Consider the following 12,503-nt stretch of genomic DNA (forward strand, 5'->3'; position numbering starts at 1 on the left):
AAGGCTACCAATGGGTCTTCAGCACAGCGATAAAATACCTCACCTGGAAGCTATGAATAATTTTATGATACATGTATTGAGGTACTAAAATTGTTGATCCTTTCACTAGCTATTATAAGGATACCTGCTCCAGAGCTAGCTAGGTACTAAAATTCTTTTTCCTTTACTAGCTATTATCATGACACCCACTAGAGAGCTAGCTATGCAGATCCACACAGAGTGTAAAAAGTTTGCCAAAGTATTTGGTATAAAGTCTGTCTGTGTGTATGGTGGGACTGGAATCTCTGAACAGATCGCTGAATTAAAAAGAGGATGTGAAATTATAGTGTGTACACCTGGCAGAATGATTGACATGTTGTCAGCCAATAATGGTATGTAATTAGATTTGGTGGGCGTGTCTTAGATTATAAGTTGAATTGCATACTTTTGGTAAACAAAATGAGAGATAACTTTACTTCTAATCACAATTCAACCATTTGAAATCCAAACTTGTATTTAGATGCGTTTCTGTGTTCATAAAATATTTTTCATATACACACACATTTTATGAAGTAAAAGGGACTTTCAAACTTTAAAAGTATTTATAAAGTTTTTTCCAAATATTTTGTGCTATAACTTTAATATAATAGAGCTATAATGTATTCTGTTACCCCAACATATTTTTATTGTTGAACAAAATGTCTTCTTATTTGGTCTGAAAGTTTTAAACTAACTTACTATAAACATTAATATCCCCCACAAAAAATATACAGATCTCCACTGATAGGATCTAAAGTATTTAATTTATTGAGATGACAGAGCTTCCATTTCTGCTTTGTTTACCTTAATATATCATAATTAAAAATTTTGACTTTGAAAATTTCAAAAAAATTACACTCAGTTTGAAATGTGTAATCTCATTGGTTATTTTGTATGGTAGAAACTTCCATATTGCATGTATTGGGTAGATTTAGGTAGAATTTACATGTTCTCCAAACTTCTGATTAAATACATGTCTTTTAATAACTTTAATTAATAATTAATATGTCATAATATGACATCAATTTCAATTTCATCCATAAATCATGAAAACAAAAGTTTCATTTTCATTGGCTTTGATGACCTGAAATAAATGTTGCATATATATTGATAAAAAAGTTACTTCATTTAAATCTTTGCTGAAGGCTTCGGACATTTGTGTTATACCAGCACTTCTCATTTGAAACATCATCCTATGGGCTGGGTGGGGATTATAACTTCCACACATACGGTGTAATGTATTTACTTCTATTTGCTCAGGACATATAGTAACTTCACAGTTTATTTCAGCCAGTCTAATGAATACAGATCATCCAAGAAGATTTAAATGGTATCTAATTCATCAGGATGTTTTAAGACATGTTATTATCATGTTTAAATTTAAAATGGTGTTTGATATATGATATTGGTAATTCTGCAGTATCATATGTGAAGTTTATATGCATTATCGGTAGTTGATATCTGTGACACAGTAAAAAAAAAAAGGAGAAAAAAAATGTTCAGCGTACTATTGTTCAATGTATTGTTTTATACATACAAGTATCTTTTAAATTGATATTTGCCAAACTGTAATTTTGGTTAATATGACATGGAAAATTGTTAAAAGGAACTTTTAACTTATAATTTGTATGAAAATTTGTATAAAATACATTTTTATAATGTTTTTTAAAGCTTGTATTTTCTACTGGTAAGTACTGCACACGTTTTCTGTCTGAAAAAGTTGAAATTTACAAACAAGATATTTATGGGAAATGAAAAAAGTTAAATGAAATAAAAAGTTGATTTATTATACTAACAGCCTTTATATTGAACCACTATATTTTCAGGCCGTGTAACAAACTTGAGGAGATGTACTTACATTGTGTTAGATGAAGCAGATAGAATGTTTGACATGGGTTTTGAACCTCAAGTAAGTAAACTATAGGTATTACAGGTTAATGGAAGAAGACTCAAGCTTAAAATAATTCATTTAGATATCTTCTCCCTAAAATTTAGATATAATGTCCTTACAACTGATTGTTTTATCAATGGTAAAAATGTAATGAAAATTTTGGTACATTCTTTTTTATGCCCCTAATGTAGCGAAAGGGGGCATTAAGTTATACCCTTGTGCCTCTTTACATCCCTCCATCTGTATGTCCCAAAGTTGGTTTCCTTTCTTTAACTTTAAAATTGAGAATGGAAATGGGGAATGTGCCAAAGAGACAACAACCCGACCATAGAGCAGACAACAGCAGAAGGTCACCAACAGGTCTTCAATGCAACAAGAAATTCCCGCACCCAGAGGCGTCCTTCAGCTGGCCCCTAAACAAATATATACTAGTTCAGTGATAATGAACGTTTTAGTTTGCTTCAACCAAATGTTATGACACTTAGTTTTATTTTTGATTCTATACAAACTATTGTTCAGAAGTACTGCAACCATTAAATTTCAATAGTATCTTAACCCTTACCTATCACCCAAATAGTTTCACTAATATGGATGAGTTCTAAAATATACTAAATCTATTTTCCCCAGGTTACCAGGATAGTTGAGTGTGTTCGACCAGACAGACAGACTGTGATGTTCTCGGCTACTTTCCCCAGACAGATGGAGGCCTTGGCTCGAAAGATCCTACAGAAGCCTATAGAAGTACAAGTTGGAGGGAGGAGTGTTGTATGTAAAGATGTTGAACAGCATGTGGTAAGTACAGAAGCTTATAGAAGTACAAGTAGGTGGGAGGAGTGTTGTATGTAAAAATGTCGAGCAGCATGTGGTAAGTTACAGTGAAATGGACTGAAGAAATTGACAAGCATATTATTTTAGATTTGTTACTATTGTTATATTAGAGTTTTCTAAACAATTTTTTAAAGAACATATTCCAATATATTTGATTGTTTTCATAGTAAAAGGAACACAATAATGATTCAACAAAAAAAAGTTGTCCCATCCCATAAAGCCTTTGAAAATTAAAACATATCTGTTTTCATTCAAAACCATGGTATACCATATATATACTGTAATAATAGATAAAACACCTAACACTAAACATATGGGAGATTTATTGACTTTGAAGGTATGTGTAAGTGAGACTTATATAAGGCATGTTAGGTGTACAGTTTTTGGCGTCAGTTTCTGATGTCAAAAATTATTAATTTCAGTGATAAGGTTACAGGTAAATCATATCTCTGTGTCGACAATTAATGTATAAAAACTTTATCTTTTTCAGATCATAATTGATGAAGACCGAAAATTCTTAAAACTACTGGAGATTTTAGGTGTTTACCAAGAAAGAGGGAGTGTTTTGATATTTGTAGATAAACAAGAACATGCTGATGACCTGATGAAAGATTTGTTGAAACACTCTTATCCCTGTATGTCCTTACATGGAGGGATAGATCAGTATGATAGAGATAGTATTATACAGGACTTTAAAACAGGAAATGTTAAACTTCTGGTAAGATCATTTAGGAACTGCATCAGAAATTGGGTTTCTTAAAAGGCAATTTTACGAAAGACATATAATCATTGTACAGAAAATTAAAGAAGCATGTTCATTAAGATGTAAGTTTGAATGACAACCAAGTTAAAAAGGTTTTTAAAAGTGTGAACATAAATACATGTTTATTTCCCTAAACATGATTGTGTACTATTGATACAATATACCAACAACACTTGAGCTGCGTCGGATAAAAATTGAAGTGTGCTAATGAATATCAAAACATCTGATAGCTAATTTCAGTTTATCAATTTTTTTTGCAAAGTCTAGATCTGTAACTGCTAAAGAATTTAAAATGATATAAGAAACCTACAAAACAGAATGCTCTCCAACTTTGTACCTCACTTGGCGTTTTATTTAACTTATTTTATTGGAGGGTCACTGATGGATGAGTCATTGAAAACAAAACGTGTGTCTGGCACAATTTAAATCCTGATATTTATGATGAGTTAACTTTGTCAAACACAGCTCACATAATTTTTTCTTTTTGTAGATTGCCACTTCTGTAGCTGCTAGAGGTTTAGATGTAAAACATTTGATCCTGGTCGTTAATTTTAACTGCCCTAACCATTATGAAGATTATGTACATAGATGTGGGTAAGTAAAGGAGTCTGTATGAAAAAAAAACATGTAGTGGCTAAGGCCTAAGTTTTGTAGAACATTTTTTTAGTAAAAGTAATTTTACATGAAAATTTACACATCTGTATCGTTCTCTATTTTATGAATAAATGAAAACAGATGTGGTTTGATTACCAATGAGACAACGCTCTGCAAGAGATCAAATTGAATAGAAATTAACAGCTATAGGTCACTGTATAGCCTTCAACAATGAGCAAAATCCATACTGCATAGTCAGCTATTAAAGGCCTTGAAATCAAACGAGAAACTAACGACAATTATTGTACAAAAAAAATAAGTTACACAGCTACAAATGACAACCACTGAATTGTAGGCTCCTGACTTAGGACAGGCACATACTTACAGAATACATTCATTAGTCTCAGATTTCAATTGCTATTATATGTTGCTTAGTTCTGAAAATTAATTCAGTCGTTATCTTTGTCTAACATCTACCATAAAATATTTTCATTCATTAGGAAAATTAAGTCTGCACATTTGTACTTTTATTTGTTATATGTCAAAATGTATCTATTCATTTTATTTTAGGCGGACAGGTCGGGCTGGAAATAAAGGCTTTGCATTTACCTTTGTAACTCCAGAACAGGAGAGATATTCAGGGGACATAATAAAGGCTTTAGAACTCTCAGGAGCAGAAATACCAGCAGAATTGAATACTATTTGGGAAACGTACAAAGTTAGAGCAAAGATGGTTAGTAATTTGAATCTGCTGAACATCCATATTTTCTATGTATGATTAATATACGTTTATTGGTTAGAAAGATGCTTAAATATTCAGATTGTCCAATTATGTGAAATATTTCTAAATTTATTTTTACCAGAATGTAATTTTACAATGCTAGCAGCAATTTATTTTAACAATTACCTTATTTTGTTAATGTTTTTAAATAACAGAGACAGTCAAAGGTTTCATGTTGATTTGGGAAAGTTGTGTTAAAATAACTTATTATTATCAGCCTGTTTGGCATCCTCTTAGTAGTAAGTGCATTCATTGGGGCATGTTTTATTGCATACAGTTCTCACTACTCTCAATGTGATGATTTATTTGAAAGTTGTTTACAAGTGTTACATTTATGCTGATCAGAAAAAAGATCAGAGGTTAACGTTTTATGTAGAAAAACGTATCTTTGATCCTAATAAAAAGTCAAATATGACTCCTAGAGGTGGAAAAGCAGTCATATAAATATAGTATCTCTGGTTATATTTTTATACTGTTTTCAATTATTAAGGAGGCAGTTTATCTAGGTGATGATTGTTCTAGTTCTGTTAATTCAAATATTTTGTAAATTTATACATTTTTATTTTAGGATGGCAAGAACATACGGAATAGTGGTTTTCATGGTCGAGGGTTTAAGTTTGATGAGACTGAGGCACATCTGGCTGATGAACGTAAGAAGCTACAGAAAAAGGCTCTAGGTTTACAGGACTCTGATGATGAAGATGCTGGTGTTGATGTAAGTGACAAATATAGGTTCTACTTTCTGAATAGAGTGATATAAATATTTCTCTTCTTGAGAACATTATATTTACAAATGTAAAATGCAAATCTTTATGAGTATTTTAAATATACTGATTTAACTGTTGATTGAGGGATTTGCATTTAAACAACTATAGGTCACTATATTGAAAAGTCACATGGTCATTATGGTGTGAACCTTTTAGAATATATGACAAATGAAAGTTTAGTGAAGAAATTTATGTATATAATGGGGTGCAGTTGAAGAGTATGTTTCATAACTGTTTTTGAGTTGTTGTATTGGCAATGATCTTCAAAAGAATCATGTTCATGCTTTGAGAGGTTATCAGTCATAATTTTCTATTTTTGTGACATCACGATAGTGAAATCAGGAGAAAGTAAGTAAATTTGATGTCATAGTTGATTTTTAACTAATGATGAACTCAAATTTAGTATACAACTACACACATTGAAAAAGAAACACGATTTTTTCTGTCTCATTGATTTGTATAGAAGGAGTGGTGGTGAATATGTAGGGAGACAGCAAGCACAATAAAGCTCCAATTCTAATTTTGATTTTAAATAAGGCTTCACTGGTACATATGAGAAATATTTGAATTATAAAATTTGCCATTTGATAAGACATTAAGACCCTTCTCGAAGGTTCAAATGCATAGAATAACTACACCTGGATATAATGCTAAAGACGATGACATTGCTAGACAGTTTTTTTTGGCTGAATAGAGTTGACATCTATCGCACATTTTTCCAAAGTTATTGATTCTCATATTAATTATGTATTAAACTCTTTCAGATTGAAGAGCAGATAGAGAATATGTTTGCCAGTATCAAACGTGTCACCAATGTGTCCCATCCTGTCCTAACAAATCCAACACAGAACCCAGCAGCCATTGCACAACAGACGAATCAACAGAAACTAGAACTAGCCAAACGTCTGGCCGCTCAGATCAGTAAGAAGAAAGGACCTGATGCACAAGATATTACACAGATTGCTGCTAGATCTCTGATGACTGGGGAGGGAACTGCTCCTCTTGTTGCTGTAAGTCAGCCATATGTAGCCTCTTAAAATGCTTACTCTTTTGGAATGAATAATTACACTAAAAGTTTTTTATTGGCGTTTGTGTTACTCATGTTTTTTGGGGGGGTATTGTGCATTTTACATGTATTCAGTACTAGGTAAAAAAAAAATCTAGTTTAAATTTGATTTTATAAATCAGAAGAACATTAGTTAAGAAACAAAATAAGCTTAAAATATTGATAGGCCATGGAACTCCTTTCCGAGATATTTGTTTTCTTCAATGGTGAGAAAAGGCTGCCTCAGACTTTTACCTTATATTTTCATTGGTATTATTTGGGTTCCCAAAGGAAAGAAAAGAAATTTGAAATTTGCTTGAATTTTGGTAAATGACTTTTTTTATTGAAGTCTTATATGAAAAGAAAAATGGATGTGATAGGGCAAAATATTTTACCATGTATCAAGGGGAAAAACAAAAATCTGAAGAACTGACAAAAGTTCTTAACATGACATAAGTATACACTCTTAATGCATTGTAAAGTAATTTACATACATGATAGTTATGTTGAGTACTTACTCATGAGTAACCTTAGTTTTGTAGTTATTCTTAGCAACATGTACAGTCAGGGGCGTTACTTAAACAAGTAACTTTTTTTAGTTACTTATATAGTTAATTTTTTATTTTTAAAAAATATAAAATTACTCAATAGAGTTATTGTAAATTTCAATAGAAGCAGGGAATAAATGTAGCTTTCATGAATTTTTACATCATTTTATATCATAAATTTAAGAATTTGTAAGATTTGAGAGGAGAATAGACATAAAGGGTTACTTAAAAAATGATGACAAAAATGTTACTTGAATAAGTTATTTTATACATCTTTGAAATAATTAGTAATAACAATTATTTAAGGAACATATGTAATTGTTTTGGGTTACAAATTATAAATTACTTCTAGTCTTAATTAATTCACAAGTTTCTATCTATTTATATCTGTCTACCTTCAAGATTTCGAAGGAAAACGATATTTTAAGAGTCCCAAAAGACCAACTTTAACCAAGAAGCGTCGATATCAAAGATAAGTGCGTCAGAAAGGCAATAAGTGTTTCAGAAGGATTAGATTTTATATTTCATGGGAAAAATAACCAGATGACTGTAAAAATTTGTTAAAATTAGTAAAATTTGTATAATTGGTCACCTATAAAAATGCTATTTAAAAAAGTTACTTATATAAGTAATTTTTAAAATAGCCTCGTTTTCAACATACTTATATAGGTAATTTTAAAAGCTACTTGTTTAAGTAATGCCCCTGACTGATGTAAAGATCTGGTTCTAATAGTTTAAGCTATATACATATATGATAATTATATCAGTGGACATTTAGAAGTTTTTACACAATTTTTTTTTGAAATTTTTGACAAAAAATGTGAGATTAATTATTATAATTCTTGTAAATACTACATACACATAAAGTTATCATAAAACAATTCTGAATTTACAGTGATATTGATTATATGAATCTGTCTTCTTCAGTCTAAGACTATAGCGGAGCAGGTAGCTGAGAAGCTGAACGCCAAGCTAGGGTATAAACCTGTATCAGAGGAGGAAGATCAAGAGAACGCAGCAGACATGTTTAAACGTTACGAGGAAGAATTGGAAATTAATGACTTCCCACAAACTGCTAGATGGAAAGTCACTTCTAAGGTAAAAAGATAAACCCCTTCATTGACAGTCTTATACAAATGTATTTAGAGTGGTTATTTTATCGAATAATGTCTCACCAATAGGTTGTAATATTTTAGATGCTGAAAATTTGAAATACAAATGAGTTGAGTTGAAACAAATGAATGGACGAAAAGTCAGAGCCAAAATTGGTTCAGAGATTTCTGCTATGCTTTGAGATTTTCAGATTTAATACCCAAATGAATTTCTCACCTTTTTGAATATATCGGTGTTTTATTTGTTTACAATTACTCTAAAAATATGCAAATATCCATAAAAGCAGAACTCTTTTGAAATTGTTTCTAGATGGAACAAAAAGCTTTAGTTCACCATAAAATTTAGTTTATACATTGTTCACTGTTGTATTTTCTATTGGACTGATCAATAATCTTTCATTAAGCCATTGAATTCTATTTTTACAGGAAGCCCTTGCACAGATCTGTGAATACTCTGAGGCAGGTATTACAGTCAGAGGTACTTATGTACCTCCTAAGAAGGAGCCTCCTGAGGGAGAGAGGAAATTGTACCTGGCTATAGAAGCTACCAGTGAAATGGCCATACAGAAAGCCAAGAAAGAAATCACTAGACTGATTAAGGAGGAGCTCATTAGACTGGTATTTATTTATATGTTTTGTATGGACCTTTGTTTTGCATTTTGTGATTTTGAAAATGAACAAGCTTTCAATATTAGTAATCAATTTGGCATTTCACTTATTTTGAATCCTAATTAGTTCCCATTAAAACTTCTCAAGCCCTTTTGTAGAATAATTGTCTTAACAGACATCATTGGACGCCAAAAAAATGTTAATATTTGCTGTGACTGCTGGATTCATGAGTTCTATTTTTTTAAGAGAATGAACAATTAATTATTATTTGTTTACAGTTTAAAAATATAATTATATCATGTATATTGTAATTTTGATACATTAGATTTTTAAGAAGCAGTGAATCACAAGAGACACTGGTAGAGACTTTTTGTGATTTAGTAATTTACCATTAACTTCTTCAGGATGTTTCGAATATATAATAAGCCTATCATCTCTGTTTTACTTATAGAAATGATATAATTGTTTTCTTTCTTTTTTTACAGCAAAACTCATACCAGCCTATCAACAAAGGAAGATACAAAGTCATATAAGAAGACATGCTTCAGACAATATGCTTTATCTCAATATTCTGATGTATCATGTAATGAGTACCTCAGTAATTTGTTTATAGAAATGTCAATGTTTTCTGTTTATCTTGTAATTATTACCATCTATGAAATCATGGAATACTGTTTTAAGCACGCACTATACATGTTTTTAATACTGCTATCTTAACAATACTTTTATTGTAGAAGAAATGTTTTATTGTCAAATTGTCAGAAATGAAAAATGAATTGGCAGAAATTATTTGTTTTTCCATTTTTAAGATGGAAGCCAGTTCATAAGGATCTGGATGTGGGGGAGGGGGTGGGGGTTCCTTCAATTCTGTGATCATAAATGTTGTAAGCCATTTATGTCTCACAACATAGGTATGCTGTTTCAGGCATCAGCAGCGAGATGGACATTATTTGACTTCATGAGAAGGACTCATTGTCAATTGACTTTTAAACTTTTGCTTAGTTTTCATGTATTTGTTTGTGATTAGATCAGTGTAGGATGAACTACTAATGTTAAGTCAATGATATTTGGTGTGCAAATTTATTAGCATTTGTAAGTATTGTTTCAATGGAGATTATATATCCCAACCCTCTCTTCATGGTTCATTGACTTTGAAACTTTTACATGGTCTACAAGTTTATGTTTGTGTTTATGTTTGTTTTAAGGAAATGACTTATAATAAGTCAATGGTATTTGGTATTAGCACAATCATAGTTCATTGACTTTGAATATTTGCATAACTTATGTAACATGTTAAAGTATTGCTTTTTAAACTTAACAGTTGCTTAATCAAAATTACAAAAAGGCGAGACATTACTCTGTGATAACAGCTTATTCTCTTTTCTATATATTTTAGCACCCCATTACTTGTTATTTTTTTTTTTTTTACCATTTTTATGAAGTATAAGCCTGATATTTCCTTTTCTATAATGTCCTTTTGGTATTATTCACCTCTCTTCTTCAAAATCGAGATGAAACTGTCATTGATGAGATGGAACTATAATGCTAAATGGTTTACTTTTATAAATTGTTTTTTGGATGGAGAGTTGTCTTGTTACCACTCACACCACATCTTACTATATCTATTGAGACATTTTTCAGTTAACTGTCAGGGAAACTACGTACATGCCTTAATAACAGACATATAATATGCATTTATTGATTTTCTAGTGTCGATGTTGTTTGCTTTAAAAAGGTAGGTTAATAAAGTTTATAGGTTGAGCGACAAAAAGATTTATTATAGATATTATGAGGTAATCTGCTGTGTAAGATGAAAGCAAATGACATTAAACAAAAATGTCCCAAACAAACAGTTATAAGGTTTGGTTCAATAGACTGTCGTAGTCTTGCATTCCAAACACTCAGGCATAACATATGCATCAGTCTGAAGTTTATCTCAATTTGAAAGCATCTTGTAAAGTTTGATGACTTTCTTGCTACATCAAATGTGTTGGAGAGACAACGCTACATTTCAGTGGACAATTGAATACAACTGCATGTGCCCATTTCCCATCTTCCAGATATTCCATTATGCATTGCAATCAGTACATTGGTTTCCTATTGGGCATTAATTATGCACATTTAAAAAAAATCAAATTATACCTACATCAAGATTAAAACATGACACAATTGAAGAGCTGCCTATTTTACATTCTGTGGTCACAATTGCATTCTTTACCCTTATTCAAGTAGTATGTATGAAGGTAAAGATATAAAGATTGAACAAAGTTAAAAGGTTGTTCCTCACTTATATATATATATTTTTAATAATAATCAATGATTGGTAAGCAATACAACTGATAGAATACAATTATTACAAATATTCAATTACATTAATGAAATATATATAATTCATTTAAGCAATCAGTCAAATAAGCTTAGTCCAGAGAATTTCCTTGAAAAGATAATGTAATCAAAATTTGTTGGTATTAAGTTGTAGACTATGTTGAGGAAGTTCGCTACATAGTTTCAAAATAACAAGCTTTTCATAACACCAGTGTTTATTGATAGGGGATTATTAAAGGCACCAAAAGAGCTAAAAAAAAATATATAGGTCCGTGTGTTTGTTTTCGAGATATTAGCCACTAAAATTTTGGCGGGGGAATGTTCATTCTGGATTTTACATAGCTTTATCAACGACACGTTTAAGTTTTCAAAAACTATTAAAAAATAAAGATTTTAAAAGACTTTGACAAATGGCTTATAATCATACATGTAAAAGATTTATAAAAAGAAAGATGGGGGCTAGTGGACGTTTTTTTTTTTTCAACCATTCAAATGGATAAAACCAGAGGACTCTGAAAAACTGACAAAATTTCCAAAAACATGACAATCGAACATCCTTAACTTACATTTGAATACCCTTATCATTGGTACAACATTTTTTTCTAAATATACAAACCAGAGGAAAAATCAAATGAGTTTGAATGTTTTTAGTATCTTTTGCCTCTCATCTCAAATATCAAAAACATTTGTCTTTCAAACACTTGTATGCCCCACCTACGATAGAGAGGCATTATGTTTTCTGGTCTGTGGGTCCGTATGTCCGTCTGTCTCGCTTCAGGTTAATTTTTTTGGTCAAGGAAGTTTTTGATGAGGTTGAAGTTCACTTTACTTGAAACTTAGTACACATGTTCACTATGATATGATCTTTCTAATTTTAATGCCAAATTAGAGTATTGACCCCAATTTCACGGTCCACTGAACATATAAATTGACAGTGTGAGTGGGGCATCCGTGTACTAATTAGGACATTTTGTTTACTTTACAAATGTAGGTCTAATAAGTATTATTTTAAAGGTTTGAAGTTGGGCAAAAGAGTAATTATAGATAAATACGACACGCTGCTGTGTAAGGAAATACATAGGTCATTCTTAAAAATCGAAAACAAATAAATCATAGATTCAGTTCTATAGATTGTCTGGCCTTGCATCCAATAATGTCAGGTATGAAAGAAGGGCAAAACAATTTAATGAACATTGGAGTAGGAACCAAAATAATTTTTAAT

General features: G+C 31.0%; 1 protein-coding gene across 1 annotated transcript in view; it reads left to right on the plus strand.

Moving 5' to 3' along the window:
• LOC139489178 (probable ATP-dependent RNA helicase DDX46) overlaps positions 1-9,742 on the plus strand; it is a 34,904-nt gene extending 25,162 nt beyond the window's left edge. The window contains exons 11-21 of the mRNA XM_071275353.1: positions 171-371; positions 1,845-1,927; positions 2,537-2,701; positions 3,228-3,455; positions 3,991-4,094; positions 4,665-4,827; positions 5,444-5,590; positions 6,407-6,652; positions 8,163-8,333; positions 8,774-8,965; positions 9,442-9,742. Of these exons, the coding sequence (XP_071131454.1) occupies positions 171-371; positions 1,845-1,927; positions 2,537-2,701; positions 3,228-3,455; positions 3,991-4,094; positions 4,665-4,827; positions 5,444-5,590; positions 6,407-6,652; positions 8,163-8,333; positions 8,774-8,965; positions 9,442-9,489 (1,748 nt within the window). The 3' untranslated portion in view covers positions 9,490-9,742. The remainder of the gene's footprint in view (positions 1-170; positions 372-1,844; positions 1,928-2,536; positions 2,702-3,227; positions 3,456-3,990; positions 4,095-4,664; positions 4,828-5,443; positions 5,591-6,406; positions 6,653-8,162; positions 8,334-8,773; positions 8,966-9,441) is intronic.
• Positions 9,743-12,503: the final 2,761 nt, after the last annotated feature.

Source organism: Mytilus edulis, chromosome 9 (assembly GCF_963676685.1).
Source record: "Mytilus edulis chromosome 9, xbMytEdul2.2, whole genome shotgun sequence".
Classification (NCBI taxonomy): Eukaryota; Metazoa; Mollusca; class Bivalvia; order Mytilida; family Mytilidae; genus Mytilus; species Mytilus edulis.